The sequence below is a fragment of the Cupressus sempervirens genome, chromosome 1 (assembly GCF_028749045.1).
Source record: "Cupressus sempervirens isolate cs-2001-9-10 chromosome 1, ASM2874904v1, whole genome shotgun sequence".
Classification (NCBI taxonomy): Eukaryota; Viridiplantae; Streptophyta; class Pinopsida; order Cupressales; family Cupressaceae; genus Cupressus; species Cupressus sempervirens.
In genome coordinates this window covers 304,732,519-304,759,505 of record NC_143118.1, presented here as the reverse complement: position 1 = coordinate 304,759,505, position 26,987 = coordinate 304,732,519, and the positions used below count along the sequence as shown (strand labels likewise).

The window sequence follows — 26,987 nt, the reverse complement described above, 5'->3', positions numbered from 1 at the left end:
GGGTGTGCACCCTTTCGACTTCAAAGAAGGAATGAATGATCTCATCTCTTTGCTTAGTCATATCATTGGTCTTAAAGAATCCAATGTCTTTGCATTGTAGATGTACAAGTATATCTCTCTAATCATTCGTTCAAAAAAAAAAAATCTTTTGGGAAGAGATGATAATTGATATGTTATTGGAGCAATTGTCCCAACTCTCTTCAAGTGGGACTTTCTATATGAATGCTTATCTGCTATGCATCACTGCTTCCTTGGATTCATTCTTAGGCCTATCTACTAGGGGTGATTGCATGATAGTGCTAGTATGGGATTACTTTGACCGGCTCACCTTGAGATCCAGTCGCATGCACTACAAGAGGGTGCAGGATGCCTTCTTTGGGCACTATATGTGCTTATTCAACAAGGAACCGCCAAAGAAGCGGGTGACTGATGAAGCATGGGCAAAAGTGAATGAATATGGTATTTGTTCCTTTAGTTTCCAAACTTTATCTACATGAGAGTTGGTTATTTTAGGGACGAGCCATATACTCTTCCAATGTATCCTACCGAGAAGATCATTCTTATGGAATTAGCAAGGCGGTTAATGGCAGTGCAATCATATTAGTCTTCTTTGCATAGTCTAGGCTTCATCAAAGAAATCCTTTAAAGATTGGTGTTTATTCATTGGACACAGTGCTAAAGGCCAAGAACATGGAGTTTGATTATAAAAGATCACTTTGAAGAAGTTCATGGTGCATGCTTGCTTTGACTAGTGAGGCATGAATGATAAAATCAGAAAATCTTACATTCATGTTCATCGCCTTTAAGACCTTTGGGTTGATTTGCACATGGAGATTGATATTTGCCAGATGGATTACTGCCAGTTGACCGTTAAGGAAATTGTGGACTTTAATCTTGTAGTGATACCTACTGGGGTTGAAGATGATGATCAAGCCTTGGATCCAAAATACACTGAGCATCACCTTGATAGGCTTCCTATCCCGTCTCCATCTTATTCATCCAAGGAGAGCATCTCCATTTCAAATAATTTTCAACCTATTCTCGCTAAAAAGATATTTGGCTGAAGAAAAGAGGATTGAAGACCATAAAGGTGAAGTGCGAAAAAGATATTGATCCTACTGGTCCAATCAGTCTAAGGGTTAAAATGAGAGGTAAGCAAAAGGATGACATAGAGGCTTCAACGATAGCCATTCCAAAGATCACCATCAAGTGCGACAAAGGCAAGGGACGTGTGCTTGAGGTAAAATCTGCTGAACCTCAGAAGATTCACATTGTTCTTAGCAACGATGAGCTTCCTCTGCCAAGAAAGTGCTCTCCAAGGATGCCTCCTCCAGAATTCTTCATATCAACTACCTTTTTTGATCTTGAGCTAGCCTTAGATGAGTCAACAGATTCATTCTTGCATGTTGCTATGGACACTCTTCCTTTTGAGCAGGCACCAATCCATGAGGATCCAACTCCGATCACATTGGCTATGCCTATCTCTTCGATTGCTCCTATGGTCTTGCCAGTAGAGCAATATTGCAGCTTTGAGAGTGTGGTCGATGCTTATACCATGCTTATCCCAAATGTTGTGGTCTCATCCATGGCATTGACATATACTTCATCGCCACAATTCGAGCAATTCAAGGTTGAAGTCGCACATAGCAGCCAAGCTATAGTGGCGATTATGTTTGAGCCCCCACCAAATGTAGCTACAATTGCACAGGCTAATCTAGTGTCTGTTTTGGTTACCACTGTTGTCATGGGATCCTTTTGCTTTTCTCTTGCTCCTCAACTCAATGCAATTTCTCAAAGAGGAAGAAGGAAGAGCTTCTAAGAACAAAATTCCAACATGGTTGCAAAGGCCAAGGTTCCCAAAACCAAGAAGGCTAATGTAGTATTAAGAATTGTGGTGGTGCTGAAAATACTAAATATGTAGAAGTTGTTGAGCCTCTTGTCGAAAAGCCAATAGGGCTAATGCAAACCACTGATTACAAGTTCACCGCAATTTAACTTAGCAAACATTCTTGCTTGGCTAGTTTGCAAGATGCACATGAGGCTCTCAACATGCTCACACAAAAGAATGATATGTTGTGGGAAAGGAAGAATACATTTAAGGAGGAGAATGCCAGACTCGAGGACATTATTGAGAAAATGAAGGCCTCTTCTTTGACAGTTGAATCTTTGGAACATGTAGTGCAAATTGCAAAGAAACCCAAAGCCATGGACAACCGGTGTGACCGTCTATTGTCCCAAGGGGTGGATGTGATCAGGGATAGCTTCAGGATATTGAGACATGAGAGACATATTTTAGCCAGGTTGAAGGAACTTCCTGGTTTAGTATACCAACAACTTAAATCTCTTGATGTGGACTTGAATGTGTGGAAGACTACGAGTGAAGTTGACTTAGATGTTTTGCGTTATTATGGTATTTTCTCTTTAGTAGAGATGTGCTACAATACCTTGCATTTAATGGACGATAGGGAAAAGGTGTTGCAAAGCCTAGTGGTTGTAGGCAAAGCAGCAGTAAAATGTTTACAAGACCAAGAACACGCAATCACCAATGGTTTTAGCAGCTGGTAGGTGCAATAATCACTTAAAATGGAGAACTCGTTGATAAGGGAGTTCTCATAACAGAGTTCGAGGGCTATTAGCCTACAACTTGGGGCGGAAGACTTTGATTTTGTAGAGATTGGTACTCTTACAAGTTACTGATTCTCACTTCGTGATCTTCAAAATAAGATAAAAGAATGTAGCAATGTTATTGCTGAAAATGCAAATGTTATCTGTAAGTTACTAGATGTTTCACGAAACACAAGAGAACCAATTCGACAAGAATTGTTACACAATTTTGACAAGTTCATGGATAAGCTGTGAAGATCTTTCTAAGTGCCTATGACACTTCTTTCCTATGCCTTGTAGAAATAGAAATAGTTTTGACAGATTATATATAGAGGCTCTATATTTTTAAATACAGGAAACATGCACCTATACACGCTTCATGTAATCAAGTTGCAACAACATTAAGTGTGCAACTTAGAATAAGTCAAAGTTAGTTAGGAGTTTGTTAGTAGAATAAGTCAAGGTGGTTAAGGGTTTCTTCTTTCCTCTTCACTTTTGTCTCTCTTCTTTTCCTATATAAAGGAGAGAACTCATTGTAAATATTCATCATTTGCTTTATACAAGAAGGCTATGCTAAAGTGCTTGTAACTTGAAAGCATTTTGTTTCTGGATACAAAAGTTTCTGAATTGAATAAAGTAGGTTTTCTCAAACTTCGTGTTATGAAGCTTGAAGTTGATCTTTGTTTACTTAAATTGCCTTGATCAGTTTGTCTTTTGTTCAGTTTATAATCTATCTTTGTAAAGCATCAGAGCGTTTGATTTAGTTTCTTGAAGACTTTGAGCTTCTGGAAACATAATTGTTATAGTCTGACACTGGCAACAAGTACTTGGGACTAAAGACTTTGTGCTTCAATTTCTAGTATATTATTTCAATCTAGATAGTTGGCAAGAGACTTTGTGCCTTGTTAGCTATTCACTTTACTCTTCAAAAAAGATTGATCATAAGAGACTTTGGGTTCTTATTATCAATCAACCAAATATAGTTATAACTGCTATCTTAAGAGCTGTTCCTACGTCAGCTACTAAGCCACCGGTATTGTCGTAGCAATAGGTACCTTTTGATAATTTGCAAGTAGCAGTTGTTATCATAAAATCATTTCTGAAAAAAGAGAAGTTGATTAAAAAAACTTCCCATTTGTCAATTGTAGTTAGGTTACTGTTGTAGCCACCTACGGTAAGAAGGGAACCTCCTCTATTGCTGAGAGGGGATACTTATCTCAGTACTTCATTGCCTAAAGTTCCTATTTTGTAAGTTATAGTCTTAGTGACATACAAATTTTCCTAGCCAACAAAAAGTTGTGTATATTTACAGTCTATTTGACACCTTATCCAACATTTAGAAGAATTTTGCTGCTGATTATGATGTGAAAAGAGTGCTACTTTATTCTCGTCTCCAAGTTGTCTTTGGGTTCCTTTTAATTTTACTATTTTTTAATATAATTCTGCTGACAGTATTACATTCCTTGATGATTATTAACTTTTTAAGACTAATATTTTATAATTTAGAAGACTTTGAGATTATGATATAAATTCTTGGTTTTGTTATGCTTGGCTCTTGGTGGGCTATCTGCTTGGATGCTATTTTCATTTACTGAAAACTAATTACAAATTCATATTAAGTTAATAAATACAAATTAAAACATTTAATACTTATTAACATCATAAATCTTAACTAAATTGAACATTACTGTGCTACTCTACTTTGATCATCATATGAAAAAGGCAAGTATTCGCCACTAAGTGGTTCTTGTTATTGATTGCAATATATATACACAAACCCAAATGGTTCCAGCTCCAATTTATCTGTTGCTTATGCCTTAGATTATGTATTATATTCTGCTTTAAATGTTTTTACCTATAGGTTTAAATTTATTTCCCTTCCCACAGAGGGATAATATGCTGCATTGTACAAAGACCTATACACAAATTCAATTAGGTTTTTGCATGAAATTCTTCTTTAATCTTTGCTTAACAGGTCAGGATTTAAAGTACTCTTTGTTTTCATCTCTGTAAAGATATTTTTTTAAAGCGTTTCGTGACCTTATTTTACATGCATGTGGTAATAATTGGTATCTTATATTTTAAAATATTAATGGAATATCGTTAATTGTCAAAGGATCCTTTGCTGGTTGCAGTTGTATATTGAATTTAATTGTCGAAGGACTCTTTGTTGGATGTATTTGTATTCTGAATTTAATTGCACTTTGAATGTAGAGAATGCTGTAATTGATAATACCATTTCAAAATCTGTTTAAATTGCAGAGGATTTTGTTTTTAAATCAGTCCAAGTGTTGATGGTTTTGTGGCTGGTTGATGGCTCATCCAACAGAATCGATGCTGGTAATGATCACTTTCTTCTCCATCAATTGCATTCTATTGATGGCTTCTCTTGCCAAAGATGAATGACAATAACAATGCCTAACATCTATGGAATTGTGGGGAATGATGTTGGTGGTGATGCAGATTGAAGAGGAAGAAGAATATGTGTTATTGGATCTTGGCCCAGATTTTTCACTAGCTGATTTTCCTCCTAATACTCCATACACCCTCTCTGTAAGTCAATACTTCTACCTGATGGCTTCCAAAGTTTTTTCACTCCAGACTTATGGTTTCCAAATTCTACCTTAATGATAAAAGGAGGACGATGTGCCATGCTTTGTAATTGTTTTTGCAAACTGTATCAAATAATATATCTAGATTCTACATTGACAAAACTTGCTTTTTCTGCTGCTTATTTTCTACTGCTTTAAAATCATGTGCATGGTAAAACATTAGTTCCCTCACAATAAACCCAAGTTCATCAGAGTATAGGAGTGGCTTTATCCAGGTTGATTTTCTTGTGTTTCATTCCTCAAGTTCATGTCATAAGCATTTTGTTTTGATTTCAGCTGACCTGATAGAGATGTTTTCATGGATGCTTTTTTTGATTGTTGCCTTTTTTCTGTGAGTGCAGGGCTTAGACACTTTGAATCCAATATTAACTATTGGTGATGGCTTGAAGCTGGTTAGTTCCCAAATTATGGTTTCTGTTTGTTAGGTTACAGAATTTTCCTTACTTCTTGGTTGATGCCAATGAAATCAATCTTAAGAGCTGAACAAGACATTGTCATTGAAATGAGATTTTATAAACCTGTATGGCATCTATGTAATTGCACTGTAACCAACATAATATTGTACACAGAGAAGTTTGTTTGTATTGAGTCAAATATTAAGTGTAAAACTTGTTTCTCTTTTGTATATTAAATCCAAGTCCTTGTTTTTATGGTTGTCAATTTGATTATGGTCACTCTAGCTATCATCTTTGCTGGATTTATAGAAGAAGGCTTTTCATGTACAATAGATGAGGTGATCTTACCAGCTGAGATATAGGGAGAGGTAGTGAAGTGTAGAGGTACGCAAATGAATAATAGAGCTTTTGAGGCATATTGTGGCAAAAAGAACGTATTTGATGGCAATTTCAAGTTTACGAAAAGGCATTCAGGTAGTCCAGAATTTTACAGAGGCAGAGAATGTAGAGGGCCAAAATCACTATAAAATGTCCCCAAGAAGCCTGGACATGGTTTTAGGGATCTAGTGTTATGTTGCAAGGCACATGGCTTTCCATGTCAAAGAGAAATATATCATTTAAATGATTCAAAAACACTTTTTCACTTAATTGACAAATGACAATGAAACATTAGAACAGAAGTGCACTTTGTCACATAAGTAATTTAACTCTATCAAATTAATGAAAAATCAAATTTTTGATACTGAAGTTGCTAGGGGTGTCCATGAAGACTTGAATGTCAAAGTTCAAAGTGAAGGCATAACCAAAAAGTAATCCGAGGACAGTGAATGCACCCATAGACCTCTTCAAGTTAACTTGTCAAGTTGAAATAAAAAAAGAAGTGCTCTAAGTTGCCCAAGTGTGCTCATGTTGCCCTTATGTTAAGTTTGTGATGAATGGAAGAAGAGGTGCATCTTATGCCTTGGGTGCACCCCCTATCCTTGTGCCATAAATCTCAACTGAAAATCAGACATAATGTGAGTATACTTTGTTGCACATCCACACCTCCAAACATCAAATTGTCTAATAAAAAGCATGTTAAAAAGTGATTTAAGTGATTGAGCATTGACAAGAAGATTTTTGTGTCAAGATGCCAAATTGAAAATACAAGATAAACTACCTAAAAATGTTCTGGGTACTCCTTAGAGGGGTTAGATGTTAGAAAGTAGCATGAAAACATAAGGGAAGGTCAGAAAACATGCCATCTATATGCTAGAACCAAGGTTTCATTTTCAAAACACCAAAAATGATATTAAAGCAAGTTTCAACAACATTTATTGGTCTTTAATGGCATTTTCTTCAAGTTCCATTACAGTTGCTTAAGTAGTGAGATTTTTTTTTACTATGAATGAATTGTTCTTATAGAGATTGCAAACAAGATGTTTCTAAAAATAGACATCGAAATAATAAAAAGAATATATTATACAATATATTTACAATATTTAAGGAGTGACCATTAAAATAGAAAAAAAATCTAACTTAGGAGATATTATTTCACCTCCTGTATTGGTCAACTTATCAACGATACTAAGTTGCCCCTTGAATTTGACAAACTTATCTAGAAGTAGGAATTGGTGAGGATATCAATAGTCTGGTTAGTTCAAGAAACAAATTGCAAATCCACAGATCCATCAACTAGCCAACATAAAAATGACAATGAATGTTAATATGATTAGTGCACTCATTGAAGATTGGATTTTTGACAAGTTTGAGGACCCCTTGATTATTGCAAAAGAGGGGTGAAGGGCCTATATGAGACAGATTTCAAAAAGCACCCGGCGAAGTCAAACTGCCTCACAACCTGCTTTGACTATTCCTCAATATTCAACTTTTGTTTAAGAAAGAGATACAACTTGCTGCTTCTTACTAGTCCAAGTAATCGCACTTGTGCTCAAACTTAAGACATACACAGAAGTGGACTTTTTATCATCAATAGAACCTCCCCTGCTCGGGTTTGTGTAATTGATGAGTTGGGCATCTTTGGTTCGTCGATAGAAGATAACAAAGTTAAAAGTTCCCTTGACGTATTGCACAATGTGCTTCATTGCAACCTGGTGATATGAAATGGGAGCTATCATGAAGTGAGATATGTGACTCACTCTAAAGATAAGATATGGTCTAGTACAAATGAGATAGATCGAACTGTCCACTAGTTGACTGAATGAGGATTTGTTCTCAATAGGAGAACCAGATTTAGCTAATAAATGAAGACCAACTTTCATAGGTGTAGATGCAAGTATAAAATCCTTCATTCTGAATTTGTCCAACAAAGCCCTTGCGTACTTAGACTATGAGATGCAGTTGCCATTTGACTGCTGCCAAACCTTGATGCCTAGGTAGTAGTGGAGAAGTCCAAGGTTGCTCATGTCAAAAGACTAACAAATATTTTGTTTGATTCCCCGAATCAACGATTTAGAATTGCCAGTGATAATCAAATCATCAACATATATAACCGTAATGTTGATATTACTGCCAATAGTTTTGACATACAGATTTGAGCAAGGACTACTCTAGAAACCCTGATCTATGAGGTACTTATTGATTTTCATGTACCATGTTGAAGGAGCCTGTTTGAGGCCTTAGAGTGCTTTTGCTAGTTTGAGTACTTGGTGTTCTTTGTTGACAACCTTGAACTTAGGAGGTTATGCCACATACACTTCTTCCTGAAACTCATTATTCAGGAAAGCTCTCTTCACGTCTATTTGATGGACCTTCTAGTCACACTGAGCTGCTATGGCGAGGACTAATCTGATGGTTCTCATCTTTGCTATGGAACCAAAGGTCTCTTCATAATTAATTCCTTCTCACTAAAAGAAGCTTTTGGCAACAATTCAAGGCTTGTACTTATCTAAAGCACCCTCAGCTTTGTAGTTGACTTTGTGGACCTATTTGTAGCTAATAGGTTTCTTCCCTATAGGAAGATTTTGATAGAACTCAAGTGCTATATATTTAAATAGTCTATGATGTTTAGTCTTATAGCTTCCTTCCATTTAGGTATGCATTTTTCCTTTGTGTATGTTTGAGGCCATACACAGTGAAGATTGGTCATGAGAGCAAGAGTTAGAGGGTTTGATCTTACCCTTATTGAACTCATCATCATGAAGATTGCCAATTGTCTTAGCCCACTATTTAAGTTGGAGAGTAGGAGTTCTAACTTTAGAAGTAAGAGGTGCAATGGGATCATAATCATCGAAGAGAAAATCAAATGAATTGTGAGCATAATCAAGTGGTGTGGCTGCATGCTTGTGTTAGCCTGTAGAAGAAGGAACTGGTTGAGAGGTAGGAACATGAACAATTGGAACCTCCTCAGCAAAAGCCCTCCCATCAAGTGGACCTAATGGGAGATGAAAATCCAAGTCTTGAGCTTGGAGAGACTGATCCTATGAATTCACAATTGGAGGAGAGAGCTGAAATGGCTGTTGTTCCTTATCAAAGACCACATCACGATTGAAGATGAAACAATTAGTCTCGATGTCAATCGGGCGGTAGGCTTTATGATTATCATTGTAGCTGATTAGCATTAGTTTTTGGCTCTTGGCTTCTAACTTGGTGCGTTTAGCATTAGGGATCCAACAAAATGTATTGGAGCCAAAAACTTTGAGATGTGTGATTCTGGGCTTACGATTTGACTAGGCCTCTTTCAGAGTCAGTTTCTTGACAATAACCCTTGTAGGAGAGTGGTTTAGAAGATCGACGATAACGTGGATAGCTTCAGGCCAAAATTTCTTTGGAACCTTCTTGTGTTCAAGCGTATACTCAGCCAGTTTGGTGGTTGTGCAGTTTTGGCTCTCAACGGCACCATTTTACTAAGGGCTATAGGGTGTTGTTTTTTGGTGTTTTATGCCATGTTGATTGTAAAAATGGAAGAGGGCAGAGGAATATAACTCTCCCCCATTGTCAATTCTAAGAGTAATAATATGTTGACGAGACTCTTTCTACAAATGCTTGGAACTTTTTGAATACAATAAACACCTCTGATTTTTGATGAAGGAAATACACCCACATTTTACGACTGAAATCATGAACAAAAATTAAAAAATACCCGGACCTAGTAACATAGAGGGAGTAGCCATAGGTCCACAAGCATCAACATATACTAGTTGTATTACCTTAGAAGCTCTGAAGGAGTTGCCATCTAAAGAAGTAGTGCAATGTTGCTTCCGAACATAACATGCTCAACAAACTCTAAGATTCTGGGTCTAAATTGCTGATAGTACAATTACAAGATCTCCCTAAACAAGCTGAGAAAGATAAGTGTACATTCAAGTAATTCAAGTGCTCATATCGCTAATGCCAGAGTGTACTAGTAGAGGAGTGATTACTGCCATAGCAAGCTCCTAAGTATCCCTAGAGTCAACAAGTCTAAAAAGACCATGATTTTCAACACCAATGAAAAATGCGGATTGAGTTTCCTAATCAATGATATTGCATTGATGTGAATTGAAGGTCACATCAAATTGAGGAGAATGCCTTAGAATTTGACTAATGGAGAGAAGATTAAGTTCCATGCTTGGAAAAAAGTACATATCGATGAAAATCAGTTTTCTTCCCCTAGACTGAATATGGATATTGCCTCTATCAAGAACAGTGTACTCTTCTCCAAAAATAACTGAATCTGAGAATGGATGGAAATTTGTGAACCAATCCTGATGATGAGTAGAGTGGTGGGAGGCACCTAAATCAATATACAAGGCATATGATTTTACGTGATCAGCAGGTCTTTTAGCCATGAAGGCGTAAAAGGTAGATCCACCTAGCACAATGTGCTTCACAACATGGGCTTGAGGCTGTGAACTAGATTGCTTGGCTTAAGCAGCTATGCATTTCCAACACTCCATATAACCAAACTTATGGCAGTAGTTGCACTTAATACTTTTCTTCTTTGGGCCTTTTGATGACTAAGCAAAAGGATTTTGTTAAGAAGGTCAAAAGAACTAATAGTTGCCTGTGGATTTAGTTGAGAAGGCTTGAGTGTTAGAAGATGAGCTGGTAGCACTGTCGAATTGCTGTTTCCAAGTTTTGGTGATCTTACTGTAGAAGCATTATACAAAGATCGGAAAATAAAAAATCAGAATGAGCTAAAGCAATGTTCAGAGTTTCAACAAAGTGCTCATAGGAAGATGAAAGACTCTTTAGGGCAATCACTATTATGTCTTCTTCCATTTTGTGTCCAATGACTTCCAACTAATTATGAATATCCTTGGTTTTATTGAGATGATTTTGTAGAACACCTATTCATCCATTACGATCAAGAAGAGTATGTTCTTTAGAAAGAATGCACGACTTCCATTCACTATTTCATGCAAACCTTTTAGATGGCTCCAAATTTTTGCTGCTATTTTAATGGAAGGAACTTGCGGGAGCTGAACATCTGTGACAAATAGTTTGATGAGATGACAAATTCTCCGTTGTGCTCATCAAATTTATCTTGTTCTTTGCCTGCTAACTAGGGATGTTTAGTTTTGCCCAACACAATTTTGTCAAGACACCTGTACTAAAAAATTGTCATCATATGCTGCTTCCAGGTATTGAAGTTCTTATCATTGCACACTTTTTGAGGCACAAAAAATGAGAACATTAGATGGTTGACTGCACAAATTTGAATATGTCATTTACAGAGGCAGATATGACACATATTTCAATGTGAATCTATTGGCACAAAATTTGAGATACTAGAAAACTCTAAAGACAACCTAGTTGAGGTCTTCAGAAACCCACTAAGAATCAATAAACGAAATAAAATTTCAGTTGGCACAAAATCTGAGGTATAGAAAATGAGGTACCTATAAAAACTTGAAAATAATCTAGTTGAGGTCTTGAAAAATCCAACAAGAATCTTCAATCAAAATTCAAATCCAACCAAAGAAAATGAAGGATTTAGAAGAAACCCTAGTTAGCTGTATTGAAGATGTCCAAAGGATGACAAAAAAATGGTGGAAACCTGTAATGTCCCCTGCTAGTTATGTCAGATAAGGGACTGATTCAACAATGTTTGGTTTTATTTTTAATTTACCGAAGTCAGTGTAGATATGTTGAACATATGGATAATATATATATTTTAATGCTTGGAATCAAGTAAGTATATTTTCTACAGGGATTATCTACTGCAATCTGATATTACAGTCTAATGTATAGATGGTAATTCAATATCTCTAGCAACTTTACATATATTGCATGTGATTTGTATTCTCAGTGATAAACGAAGTATTCTAGGCAATATGGGTGTGTGTTCTGCTTATAATTATATTCTGTCAGATTTTCTAATGGTTCTAATTTGTAGATGGGAAAGAACGTTCCTCAATGGATTCGATACTCAAATTTATTAAATAGAAATATTCAGAATATGTGAATATCAACTGGTAACTGCATATTTTCTATTCGTTTAATCCTTGTTATTTGTGATTTATATTTTTGTTGAAATATATCTTGCGGTGACCTTTGTTTCTTATAGTGATACAAACTTGCATCTATGTCCTTTCTTCTAATATCTGTGGCCTGTATTGATCGCTGAGAGTGACGGATCTGTGCTATTAATTTTCTTGTTCTAAGATATTTCCTTCTATCTCCCTGTATAAACATAATGTTCTCCTTTTATATTACCATGATATGGAGAGACACATGTATATTTTCCAAGTGTCACGTCTCCTGTATTTTACTTATTTTGCTTCGATGATTAATGATGTACTTAGTCTTTCTAACACGTAGGATTTCGCTGTGCCAATTATCTCCTGTGGTCACCTTGTATTTCCACGCTCGTTGCCAGTATAAATACTTCCATGGATTATTCCTTTAGCTGATGTGGATTGCAAGGTTATCAATAAGTTAAGTTTCTCTTTGTCGTATGGGTTGATATTGCCAATCATTTTAGTGCCCCCACTTCCATACTCAACCTTATCACCACAGAACCACTATCCTTCAACTGGTCATAGCTAATCCAATCTGGTGTTTATATTTCACCATAGGTTGGCAATGATACATGACTTGTCTTTCAGGCTTTCCTGCTTAATAATATATCTGTTATAATATGTGTCATTTGTCTCTCTATACTATTATTTTATTTATTTCATTATGACAATATTATGATCTAATAGTAGGTTTAAAATATTATGAATTAATATTTGTAATATTATGTTTCATTCAGTGGTATTATTAACATTATAGTTTATTATTATTTTATAGATCATAATAAATAGATTATATATCATTTCTTCCATTGTAAAATTAATAATAAATTATATTATAATTTATGATTAATATTTCGATTAATAATTTATTATTTACTAACAAATCTATTGGGGAGGGTACACGACAAAACCGAAACAACTAGCTGCAAAAGAAATACTTTTGGTTTATAAAAACCCTAGGCACCAAAAACACACCGAGATGAACACAAAAGGGTCGAGTAATGATAGTTGAATGGAAAAAAGGTTTGTAGAAACTAATGAGAATGAGAAATTGGTCCTTAGATGGAAGGAAGCCACACAAATGATAACTTCTCAAAATTGTATTGCACCTGGGAAAAAATTGCACGAGTTGCAGAGAAAGAACGGTGATGGGAGGAGGAACAATTGGTGATGAGTGTAGTCACCGTTACACAGGCCAGATGGCAGAATAATGATATGTTTATTAACAAAGATTGAAAATTTATTAAAATATTTTTCTACAAAGAAACATACATTGATAGAAAGACAAAATAGGAAATTTGAGAAACATTGTATCTTGGAAGATATTATCCAAATACCCTCCCTTAATGGCAATTGTACAAATGTCGGACTATTCTGTAGTTGCTGAGACCCTCCTAGGATCTGCAAAATGTTACAGACCAAGAACTTTTGCAAAAGAGTACTATGACTCAAAGTAGACTGCAAGAAGACACAATTTTTGTGATAAAAATCGGAAAACCCAGAAATCGGAAAAATGGCGAAAACCTTGAATACCACACAACTTTGCGTATTACATAACTCGAACAACATTTTTTGAGGATAAAATTGACGAACCCAAGAACAAAATCTCACGTGAACATTGCAGATTACAGATGACTGGATACATTTTTTGAGGAAAAATTGATCATGATCGAGCATGCACAGATTTTGACAAAATGTTTCGGCTGACACAAAAAAATCAACCAAGACCTAGAGATATCTCAAGAAACAGAGAAGGAATCTGAAATTAGAATAAAATTCCAGTTGGCATGGAATTTGAGGCACAAAAATCGAGACACCCAAAAAATTCTAATGATGACCTAGTTGAGGTTTTGGAAAACCCATTAAGAATCTGCAAGTAGATTTTTGAACAGGTAAGAGAACAAATTATTTTGAAGGAAATTCTAGCCCGACTTGAAAAGCCTCAATATGATTATTTTTATTTCACAACTCTTTCTCCATGGCCATTCACCTATAGGCTATATTAATTGGACTACTTAGACTCAAACTCTATGCCCTCATGGGTAATAATATATTTTGGCAAGAACAGGATGGCTCTGAGTTAGTTTGTTTGCCACTAATCTGGTTTAAAGTAAGTGATCCTTCAACAGTCATTTTAAGCATTTAATGCAAGTGATTTCATAACTTCAAATTACAAAAAAGTAATAAGGATTAGACATTGGTAGTCTGTGTTGAGAGCTGGTTGTCAGAAAATTGTATATTAGCTTAGAGGATCTGTTGTTGATTCTAACGTGAATCAATCCCTTTTGTAGGCAGATTACTTGTTCCTCTACACATACACATTTCAGGCTGAATGGCATTTCCGTAGGGAAAGCAAAGCTGATTTAGTAAAATTTCCTTGACTGCATCATGGTGATCTGATAAAAACCTTGCAACAACTCATTCAGAGTTTGGTACCTAGGGCACATACTTTGTTGGAAGTGGCTTCTAGAAGAAGTCTTGCACATCAAAGTCTTGGTTGTTGCAATTAGATTTTGTGTGTACATTTATAAACCATGGATAGCTAGAATAAGGTATGATTGAGATGCAAAATAACTGGCTAACAGTTAGAGTTGTTCCTTCGCTTTGAAGTTTGAATGTCAAAATTTAGCTGCCTTGTACTCCACTGGGCATCATTCTATATATATATATATATATATTTATTTATGTACCAAGTAGATATTTGCAATGAAAGGCCTTTGAAAAAGTGCTCTGACTACTACAACTTTTTGTAAGAAATGATCACCTGAAGCAGCTGATTGACAAGATTTACAAACGTAGTTTTGCAGTACAAGCACACATTACTGGAGATGATGCAAATTTACCTTTTGGAACATCTCTGGATCTTTTGGGATATCCCTATTTTTCTTTTAGGCTTTTGACTGGTAATCTGACTTTTCTTTTGGGGAGATGATGTTGTTAGTTAATTAGAACTTGTTATAATTTGTCAGTACTTGTTTAGCCCACTCAATTTCTTGTTAGCTTTTGATGGTTTGTTACAAATTGTTATAGCAGATACCAATGGTCACTGTCTAATCGACACGTGTTGGGCTCTGTATATAGAATTGCCATGGTTAGGGAAGGGATGTAATCTCTTGATTTCCCTCCTTGTTCTACTTTTACTGTACAAACAAGGAATACCCTTAATAAAACTTTTTCTATGTTAGTCTTGTACATGAAAATATGGAAAGATGGCTCCAATACAATTTTTAATTTTTGCTTTTTAAAAGCAGAGCAAGCCCCCTAACCACAAACAGGAATAAGGAGCAGTTTTGCCTCACTAGAGTGTTGTTCTTGTACTATATTTGAATGTCTGTGTTTTTTAGAATCAATCTTTATGCATAGAGCTTTTCAAGAGGTAGGAGATAATTTTAACTATGGTTGTCAAACACAGTAGGTAAGCTCTCAGTTCATCTTTTCAGGTACACTCCACCTACAATAATGGTTTAGAACTCATTGTGTGTGTACATTGTGCTGGGGTATGCATCCTGCAAGAGTGCCTCTAAACAGAGTCTTTATGAGCAAGAGCAGAAACACCATCTCTGATGTTCTGTTGCTGGACATAACCCGAGCTGGGCCCCTGATAATTGCACTTTTGCTGTGTAATAATTAACTGTCTTTATTGATTTGGTGTATAATGTGAAGCCATCAAACTGTTGCTTCATTGGTAACATTTAAGATCACGATCTATAACTGACAAGGCTGTTTTAGATCCACTTGGACCAATGGAGACTGCAAGAGCTTTATAATGTCACTCTGGCTCATTTGATGGCCAGGAATATGACATCATTGACAAACAAAAGCATTGAAATAAGCTTGCTTATTCTCAACTGTCCTTGTCCTTGCTTGACAGAAATACCCATGCCATAGCAAGATATATTTTCTAATGTTGATGAATTAATTAGAGTAGAATATCATAGATAAGAAATTTGCTAGGCTTTTCTAAAATAAGTTTGAATGATATAATTTATTGAAAAATGTTTAATATGAAATAACATTTATATTTTTGGATTTGGAGCATGTTGCATTTGTTACTGCATAATCATGTCTTATGTTTTAGTTGTGTCAAAATTATATCTAATTCTTTTGTATCAGAAAACATTGTTTTGCTAATATTCAGTTTGATATTATATTGTTGCATTGTGGGTCCCATAAAATGATGGATGCCATTGATGAAGTTTCTGGCTGATAGTGTTGCTGTATGTCTATTGTTGTATCCTCATGTCGTCAAATTCTATTTTGTCCAGAGAGGCGAGTACGAAGAAACCTTGGGGTCATGTCTAGTATTTTCAGAAAGTGGTAAGTCTCTTTTGTTTGAATAATATTCATATCTAATTAATGCTCAATATTTAGATTCTTATATTTCAGTTACTCAGAATCTTTCTAATTTTGTCTTCAGTTCCTTTTAGAAACTTCATCGATGTAATGGCCTATGAAGGCACTTCTCATTCTATTAATAATATCAAGCAATTACCTATCTCAGTTTGTTTCATCTTTCTTCTAAAACTTGGTTATCTTATTTTCCATGGGACCATTTTATAGAGAAAAAATGTTACATCAGCTAGTTCTTTGGAACTGGTTATTGATTAAACTTTTAATGAATAGATAAAGTTCTATTTTCCATTCACCCTTGAAATGTGACATGATAAATGATGACAAATAACAAACAGCTGAAATAACTAGAGCACTGTAGCTTTAACAGATAGCCACCTGATCTAAGGAGCACAAAACTTCATAGAAAAACTACACACAGTGAAATATATTTTAAACATCCAACCCAGAGATTGACTGATAGGAAACAGAAGTCTGAGCTCATGGCTAACTCTCCAGTCTTCACCTCTGCAACTAAAATACTGCTTTAAAATCTCTTGCCAGTTCCACCACAACAATCTTACCACTAGTTTGAGACATTTGGCTCTCTTTTGATTTGAAATCCACTAGATATTTTTAAGAGGTACAAAACCCTAGCCATGATGGATTCAGCTTGAAGCTGAGATATAATTCTAAGAGTTTTGTTAACATTGAAACTAATTGTTTGTTCTGATAGCAAACTGAAAAACCATTGCCTAGTTAGCTGACAAGCTATTATAGGTGGGAAAGTCCCACCAAAAAAACATCATGTCTCACGCCTGAAAAAAATAAACAGATCAAATCTTGCAGGTAAATGCTTATTCCTTGCAAAAAAGTATTCCAGACTTAACACTGGCAATGTCATTTGAATAGACAGACTGAATAATTGTGCCAATTTTTGATCTTTGGTTACAACCACCATCAAATGCCATTGCCTTCAAATAACATCCACTGGTCATCTAAACCTCAGAGATCTTCAGTTGGAGGCGCTGCAGAGTCTGCTTACTATGCAAAAACCCTGTGAAGACTGCTTTACATATCTTTAAATATCACAGGTCTGTGTTCTCAAGAACGTGCTTTCACAGGTATATATGTCCACAATTTCATCGTTCATAGGCGATTTGCATTTGTTTCAAAACAACTTTTCATAATAAGCTTATTTACATGTATGTCAAGTGCAGAAGTTTGGTTGATGCCTATTGCATGAATGAACGAGACAGCGTCTCATGTGATATAATTATTACAGTATACAAAAGACCTGGGTATCCTCAAGAGACACTCACACTTTTTCAGCATATGAAACAAAGTTCAAACAGTTCTTCGACCTGATCAGTCCACGCTTGCCACCATACTCACAGTCTGCCAAAATGGGAGCTTTGGGACAGAGTATGGGCATCTATCATAACATAAAGGATAGAGATTTATGATCAGATGTTTTAGTTGCAACTGTTAAAGTATAGAAAAAGCACATGAATTGTTTGACAGAATGCCTAAAAGAGATGTGATCACATGGAATGTGATGATTGCAGGATATGCACAAAATGGATTGTTTGAAAAAGCTTTACGATCTTTTAAGCAAATGCAATTGTCAGGTGTAAAGCCAGACTCCATAACCTTTGCCAACGTTATTCTTGCCGGTGCTAATATGGGAGCTTTTGACCAGGGCATGGACATTCATCAGAGTATAGAGGATAGATGATTTTTGTTAGATGATACAGTTGCAACTGCCCTGGTATACTAGTATTCAAAATGTGGAAGCATAGAAAAGACACATGAATTATTTGATGGAATGCTTGAAAGAAGTGTGGTGTCATAGACTGTAATGATTGCAGGATATACACAGAATGGATTTGATGAAAATGCTTTGGAAACATTCAAGCAAATACTATCGGCAGATGTAATGCCCGACTCCACAACCTTTGTCAACATCGTCTGTTAGTTTTGTAGGACTGTTTTCTGTAAATGTAAGAACACTACCATATTTCTATGTGTTCCAATCTCTATGGTAATTTATTAATTAATCATCAATTAGCTTATATATATATATATATATATATATATATATGAGGGATTGTCTATTTGATGATTAACCAATAACCATAGAATGATTACCTCTAGGTCAATTCAATCCAACTGAAGCTACAACATTAACACTCCCTCTTAGCTAGGGAGGATTGTTATAGAACACATTATGCTCTCAAGCATATAGAGATATATCATCTCAATATGTTATTCTTGGAGTGACATATTTAAGGATATGAACATATATCCATCAAATTAGATGTTATTTTTCGATATCATCCGAAGCAGAATTCAACAAGAAATATCATTCATATGATATTCGTCATACTTATATTCTCTTGGTATGTGCATTGACATCATGTTCATGATGCTAGTCAAAAGAATATGTTATATCCTAGAAGGATATGGTTTATTTGATCTCCGACACACTCCGAGACAACAACTGAATGTAGTCTATCAGATAATAGTCATGATCTCAAGGACAACAACTTAATGTAGTCCATCATGACGACTATCATGATCTCGAGGGAGGATTTTATCAATACAATCTTTTCATAAATGGTGATCTGATTTTGAGAAATCTTATCAATCTCACATTCTTGTGATATGAGCACTAGCATCAACACCAAGATGCCTATCAACAAGAATAACATATCCTAGAAAGATATGAGTTATCTGATTTCCAACACACTTTGGGACAATACTGAATGTGGTCTATTAGAAAACAACCTTGATAACAGGGACTGTAAATTAGTCTCCATTATAACAAATATCACGATCTCCGACACACTCTGCGATATCACCTTAATGTAGTCTATCATAATACGTTGGTTATCATCATCTCCGACACATTCTGGGACAACAAGTAAATATAGTCTATCATGATGATAAATCAAGAACTCAAGAAAAAAAAAATGTAGTATCATGATCTTTGGCACATTCTGGGTCAACAACTTAATGTAGTCTATCATGATATGTTTGTTATCACGATCTCTGACACATTCTGAGACAATAACTTAATGTAGTCCATCATGATAACATGTCAAGCCATTGTTAAGATCGTTACCTTACAATAGAGACCTCACAACACAAACATTGATGAAAGATTGTTACCTTTCATGATGTTTTCCAACAGAATGTTATGTCGCCATTTTTGGCAGGTTCCTGCAGTTGGCTTGGTTAGTTCATCATTGCGACCTTGGTGAGCTAACAGTGGGATTTGAGGGTCTTAGTTGTGGGGTTACAGGTTTTCAAGCAACCTATTGTGTGTTTTGGCTCCGTTTGAGGGACTTACTATTTATAGTAAGTCAAATTGTTGGTTCCGATGAGCCCAGTTGAGTTAGAGGAGTTGAATGATGCTCTCAGTTTTTATTATGGGCTTTCGGTTTGGGCTCCAAGAATCTTGGAGGGAGTGTCTATTTATAGTAAGTCACCCCGTTAGGTTCATTCATTGTTTTTCTCCATTAGGGTCACTCTGTTGTTGTTAGATTTCAGTTCTGATGCTTCTTCAATTGTTTTTGCAAGATGGGTGAATTATTATTATTATTCATCTAAATATGTTGATGTTGATTTTTTTTTTTGTACTGTTGTATGTTGGTCACCTTAGTATCATAGCTTGTTGGAACTAGGATGAAAAGTTCTAAATCGTGGGCACAAGAAATAGTGGCCTTGTGTGTGAGAATTTTATGTTATGATGGAACAGGTCATTTTTGGAGCCAAAAGCAATTAATAAATTATATTATAATGACTCTTTATTATATTTTAATGTTGTGTGGAGGAAGCTTCTTAAGTGAAGTTCATTTGGGAAACTTGTGCCATTTTGGAGATTATAAATATGGGGCCATTTAATGGGAAAGACATTTAATTGAATATTTTATTTTACTTTGTTGTCTTCGCAACACTTCTGAAGTTCTGAATTTTTATGCACTTGCTGAGGTATAAGGTTTTGAACGCTGAGATATTACTCCATTGCTGAAGTATAGCGGAGTTTTGCATTTGAGAATTTTTGGGAATTGCTTGTTGCTCCTCCTACTGTTTTCACTGTGCCTGAGAAGTCAATCGATTGGTGGTAAATCTGGAGTTGTTGAGAATTGTTGCAAGCTGGAGTTTATTGAAGATTTTATTATCTGTTGCTGTGGGTTTGACTGGGTTTGAAGAGACTGTAATTGTATTACTAAGTCCTTGCACTCCTGTTTTGAGTTCATCCTACTTTCTCAGAGGCTGCCGTGACCATGTATGGCTGCTGATAGCAATTAGAAGGGGGTGGCGTGAGTTTTTGCAGACCTGCAATTGCTTCTTTGAGGCCTACGTTCATCATTTGTGTCCTGTGTTTATACTGTGAGGCCTGCATTCTATTTTAGAGAATGTGATTGAGGAGTTAGGGGCCTGTGATCACATTCTGAGGCCTGGAATCAACATTTTGGAGGACCTGCGCCTTGGCTGGAAGTCATGTGGAAACCCAGAACTGCAACTGGGCGATCACTGGCATCAACCAAGTTATATATATGCTGCATCTCTCACAGGTTCATGTTATTAAATAGAATGTGATGTGATTTCCAGCTTTAGTTTTGATTAATTGGGTGAGCTGTTAGATAAAAAGGAGATTATTGTGTATGCAATGTAAAGGAAATAAACTCACAGAAACAGATTGTGATCCTGTTATCAATCTTGCATAGATATTTTGTATGTCACATGTATTAGGAATTACTAGACTACAATATTGTTGCAGCTAAATTCTGCAAGAATAAACCCAGAAATTGATTATCCTTCCAGAATTAAATGTGCAAGTTCTTAAGGCAGATTTACATATCAGAAATTTTAAGCAGTTGCTGCATCTCTGGACATTGTGTTTGAAACCGAATTGCTTGTCAACTGTTTGACAAAATGCCAAACCTCAGAAATTGTTAAAAATTGAAGTCGTTGAAGTTATAATCAGGTCAGGGTTATTATACAAAATCATGTAGAAACTCGTGATATCCACCATGAACCATGTTAGAGGGTGGATCCACCATAGTGCTCCTAGAGGGTGGAACAAGGGCTTTTACCTTAAACTTCTCTATCACAGAGAAGAATGCATTATGAGGAAATATACCTCCAACTATTCTTTTTTAGAGAAGAACTGATTAACAAAAAATTGCACCTCGAAATTCTCTCTCTGAACAAAGATTGTTGGAAGTCATATCCTCTAGCGGCTCCCTTAGAATTTCTCTTCGTCCAAGGATGCCCGAGATAAACTGCCGGACTCCCTCTAAATCTGATATCAATCTTCCGACTTTCTACTGACAAGTCCTCACTTCCTTGTGATGTACACAGGGGTAGGCCCATCAAAATTATGCAATCACACATGTATTTTTTTACTCTTTCTCAATATAGAAGGATACTCATATTCTCAATTATCAAAGACATTTGCTTCTAGAGCCTCACTTTTTTCCACTTGATCAGCAAATGACTAATGAATTCTTGATCACAACTTCTTTGAAGCTACTATCATAAGATTGAGTCTGTACAATATTTGGTAGCATGTTTAAAGCACCAACCTTCTTTTCTTGCTAGAATTTCCTCATACATAAAGGAAAAGATGAAGGCAAATGTGCTTTTTATAGTACATATAGTGCACAAATAATTTTTTTTTATTTAAAAAATGCACAAGATATATTATTTAAAAATTGTACTAGACTGTAGGCAGCATTCATATAAACCATAATAGATTAAAAAATTCCTTTATGCCCCGAGTTAACTTGCTTTGATTTGGATGAAGTGACAATCTACTGTAGGGTTTGTGGGCCTTATGAATGACACTCTAAAAAGCTCCCATACCATGCAAGATTTGGCTATAAAGGTAGCTACTCGAGATGTAGAAGCAATAGAAAGCACAATAACAAGAGAGAAATATGATAAAAAAATTGTATTCTTACCAAGAATGCAATACAAATAAATCCAATGGATTGAATAGATATTACATAGGAGAGCCCTTGGTTACATAGCCAAGGTGAGTACAAATTAATGAATGGGGCAATGACAAATGTCGTCTCATTAGGTGATAATAAGGAGAACTTATTGCCCACCCAAGGTGGAATCACATGTCCACATAGGTGGATCATCCTCTAATGTGTAATAAAGTTTGTGCAATATGTCCAACAAAGGTGGAAGGTGATTAAGTGAAAAGATTACAAAAGTGGAATGGCTCCAACTACTCCTATGGAATTCCTTAAGTAAGCTTAAGTAAAATGTAATTAGGACATAGGTTATCGTTCACCAAGGTAAAATGCCTTGATTACACCAACGTGAAATATTTAATTAGGTTTTCGGCAATCTAATTAATCTGCAGCTTTCTTAGATAGTTTGGTTTATATCAGTGCCCCCTCCCCCCCCCCCCCCCGCCGGGCCTTTGGTGGATTTATTAGTGGATTGCCTACAAATCCTCCTATGGAATTCCTTAAGTAAGCTTAAGTAAAATGTAATTAGGACATAGGTTATCGTTCACCAAGGTAAAACGCCTTGATTACACCAATGTGAAATATTTAATTAGGTTTTCAACAATGTAATTAATCTTAAGCTTTCTTAGGAAGTTTGGTTTATATCAGTCCCACTCCCCCCCCCCGCCCTTCTGGGCCTTTGGTGGATTGCCTACAAATCTTAGGAAGCATGCTTTCTGTTTTTAGTTTTGCATGTTGGGTTGCTGAGGTTATTGCTTTTTTAAATTATATTTTGAAACTGTAACTCCAGATTTATTAATCATTTTTGGTAACCTGTTGAAGCTTCTTGGATTTCAGATGATATTTTCCATGTACCCTCATTTACAAACTTATTGTCACACTCAATTAGGCAATCATAACTTTTTTCATACTCTCCACATTCCTTATGAACATAATAAACACACAGCCACGTATCTTCGTCTATTGCACAGTAGTTACTATATTAGTCTGCTTTGAGTTTCTACCTATTTGTCTCCTATGAGATTTTGGTAGCTCTTTATTAACAAAGGAAGCAAGGTTAGGTGTCTCCTTTTGTTCGAGGTTTTTCAAGTCTGAGCGCAGGGAAAATTGTTATTAAAGACTTGATCCAAATTGAAGAAGCCTCACTTGATAGTGTTTCTTCTTCACATTTTCAGGATTTTGTCAAAGTTTGCATTTATTTCAAAGAACAACAACAATTCGAAACTGAGTAACATTATATAATCAAATTAGTCAAATCTATTCAGCATGCGATACTGGGGGACATACTTTTCAACTAAATCTTCTTTGTTTCTTATATTGTGATGCGGGGATTTGCTATCTTCCTTTTCTACTGTTATATATGTTCTGCAAATGCTAGTCAACTCAAAGTTTATGATCCTCCACATTTGTGGGAAGAGGTTGTTTACTAGTATCCTCAGGATATCAGTCCGTGATTCATCTCTTGTGAATACACAATTGTCGATGCAATAGGAACTACCTGTATTGGTGTTTCCATGCATTGATCTTTTTGACTTTGCATTCCTTTTATATGGTTTTGATTCTTAAACTTCAGATAAAATCATGATTACTTTAATCTTAAACTTTGAATGTTGCCTAATTCATTGAACCTGATGCAGCTGAAGAATATGCCTTAGTACATGAGGAAAGTGGGCCCTCTGAAGCAAACTTATTTGCAGGAAAGTACATAGTTGATTCTAAGCAGACTCCAAGGAAGCATATCATGAATGTTTGTCAGCTTCACAAGGTTCTGAAGTTTAAGATTTTTTGTGAGTAAACAGCAGCTAGGATCAAAGTTAAAGATAATGCCAGTAAAAGGCAATGATATTATCACAGCAAAGATTTGCTTTTAGTATCCCAGTGCTATTGATTGCTTTAAAACAGTATGTTTCATTGGAATGGTTTTGGCAGAAAATCGTAGTTCATTCAATGTATATAACAGGGGGTTAAACATAATTAAAACAAAATATTTTATGTTGGCAGAACTAGAGAATTTTATTTTGAGGTTATATAGAGTTGACGGGATCATGCACTTCAATTCAGATAACATATACATATTTTCTTGTACAACGCCCGTGTTGCATTGAATACTGTTCATTAAGGTGCCAAAGCTTATATTGTGAATTGTTAAACGTGGATTCTGCCAAAACTGCCAAGCTGCATCAAACATGAGGACCCTCCATGATGAGGAGTGTGTAGGAACGATTGTAATGAGCATCCAGCCAAAAAAGATTAAAATTATCTATTTTATTATTAACTTATCATGAATATTTGTTAATTATTTAAATTTTATGTAATTGGTATCATGATGGAAAATATAAAAATTATATCTCTCTTATTTTTTATTTATTTTGATAGGTTCTCTATAATGTAATGATAAATAAACCTTTTTTTAATTTTATAAAAAAGTCGTAAAATAAAATGAGCTCATTATCACACATTTCGAGTGTTTGAATTCAGTTTGCAGTCACATTCATTCATTATTAATGCGGATAGGCATTCTACAATGGCAGAAAGGGTGGATTACGATGGTATGAGCATGTTAATGTGAACAATTACTTTTTGAGCTTAAATTTGACAACCATCCGCATGCCAAAATTTCAATATTTGTTATAAACATAATATACTTTACAAAAAATTAATAAACACCACCTAAAAAATCAAAAATAAAAATATGATTTGCTAAAATTATAAGAGTAAATTTTAAGTATTTTGTAATTGATATCTATCGGCATTTTTTATTAATGTCGATAGGCATTCTACAATGGCAGAAATGGTGGATTATGATGGAGTGAGCGTGTTAATGTTAATAATTACATTTTAAGCTTATATTGGACAACCATTTGCACACCAAAATTTCAATATTTTCTATAAACATAATATACTTTACAAAATAATTTCATAAACACCACATAAAAAATAAAAATATGATTTGCTAAAATTATAAGAGTAAATTTTAAGTATTTTATAATTGATATCTATTGACATTTTTTAGATAGATTTATTTAAGATACCTATACTAGTTTTCAATCAATTTATGATGTTGAATTGATCTATAAATATTTGAAAGGGCTCACCTATCTTTTCTTAATTAATTATGATGAGTTAGTGTGAAGATATTCAAATTACATACTAAGGTGAAGTAGAAAATGACAAATCTTGCACCATTATTACTATTTGGAATTGAGATATAACATGTAAGGACCATGTTTCTGACTCTCAAGAAAAATAGAATTTTGTAATGTCCCTATTACTAGGCTTATCTTGGAACAAGTAATACTTGCAAAAACAATTGTAACCCTTAGCTATTCCACTGCCTTCTCATGGAGCAATCTCATTAAGGTTCTTTTTAGACGGGATACCTCTATGCAAGACCAATCACATATGCATATGTTGACTCATCAAAATCTTTTGGCACGTTAATCTCAAGCATGTCGGCCAAATGGAGATCATATCAATCACATATTGACATTGTAGAGATTCCATAATCTTAGGCATAACAATCAGATATAGATAATCAATCTCTCATATTGACATTATAGAGATAATACTAACCTTAACTTGTCAACCAGATGATGATTACACTATCTTTGATATTGACACTATAATATTAATAACCCATCTATCCTCTATAAGAAACCATATCAATACTTTCATAAAATATACAATATGTCTTAATCTTCAATTATTAAAAATAGTGTGAAATTTAAATAATGATCCAATATTATCTCTATTTAATTAACAAGAATTTTCAAATGGTATAATTTAACTATAGAATAATAAAAATGTATTATTCACTAATATGAAAATATTACTATGACTAATTATTACTTTATAGTTTTATTCTCCTTAAAAGTTATGGATATATAAATTAATAATATAAACAAGAGCTCAATAGTCCTGCATTAAAAAAGGAAGGAGAGGTTTGCACTAATTATTTGAAGAGAAGAAAATTAAAATATACTTTCTTTGAAAATAAAAATGAGGATTCTTTAAAATATTTTTTCAAATAGTTTAAAATAAAAATAAAGATTTTTTCAAACATTAGAAATCAAGAAATTTCTTCTAACATGATTCTTTAAAATATTTTTTCAAATAATTTAAAATAAAAATAAAGATTTTTTCAAACATTAGAAATCAAGAAATTTCTTCTAACATGCTTAGTTTTTAAGATAAACTAATAAAAATATATAATAAACTTGTCATATGGAAACTTTGCTCCTAATTGTCAAGAAATATATTACAATTAGCTTCCAATTGTCAAGAAATATATTACAATTATTTTTAATTACACAAGCTTACATAAATATATTGTTTAACTAAAAACTATTACAATAATAATATACAAAATTTAATACACCAGTTTTCTAACAAATTCTATTAAGCTTAGCTTTCAATATTTTGTGCAACATTTATAGAATACTTATACTAAATCTATTATAAATATTTATGGGATGGATATTGAAACCTAATATCTATAATAAGATTGATATTTACTTGCCATTCTAGTGCTTTCAGGATTACAATTCAAAAGCATCAAGAAAAAAACCCATTTATATTGTAGCAAATGAAATTGGGTGAAGTTTTGTA

At 34.7% G+C, this 26,987-nt stretch overlaps 1 protein-coding gene across 3 annotated transcripts in view; it reads left to right on the top strand.

The window, feature by feature from the left end:
• The window catches only part of LOC149577321 (uncharacterized), a 75,257-nt gene extending 50,599 nt beyond the window's left edge, over positions 1–24,658 (top strand). For all 3 annotated transcript variants that reach the window (XM_089823455.1, XM_089823456.1, XM_089823458.1), the window contains 5 exons: positions 4,867–4,944; positions 5,068–5,157; positions 5,558–5,608; positions 16,320–16,371; positions 24,017–24,658. In XM_089823455.1, the coding sequence (XP_089679581.1) occupies positions 4,918–4,944; positions 5,068–5,157; positions 5,558–5,608; positions 16,320–16,371; positions 24,017–24,174 (378 nt within the window). In that variant the 5' untranslated portion in view covers positions 4,867–4,917 and the 3' untranslated portion in view covers positions 24,175–24,658. The remainder of the gene's footprint in view (positions 1–4,866; positions 4,945–5,067; positions 5,158–5,557; positions 5,609–16,319; positions 16,372–24,016) is intronic.
• Positions 24,659–26,987: the final 2,329 nt, after the last annotated feature.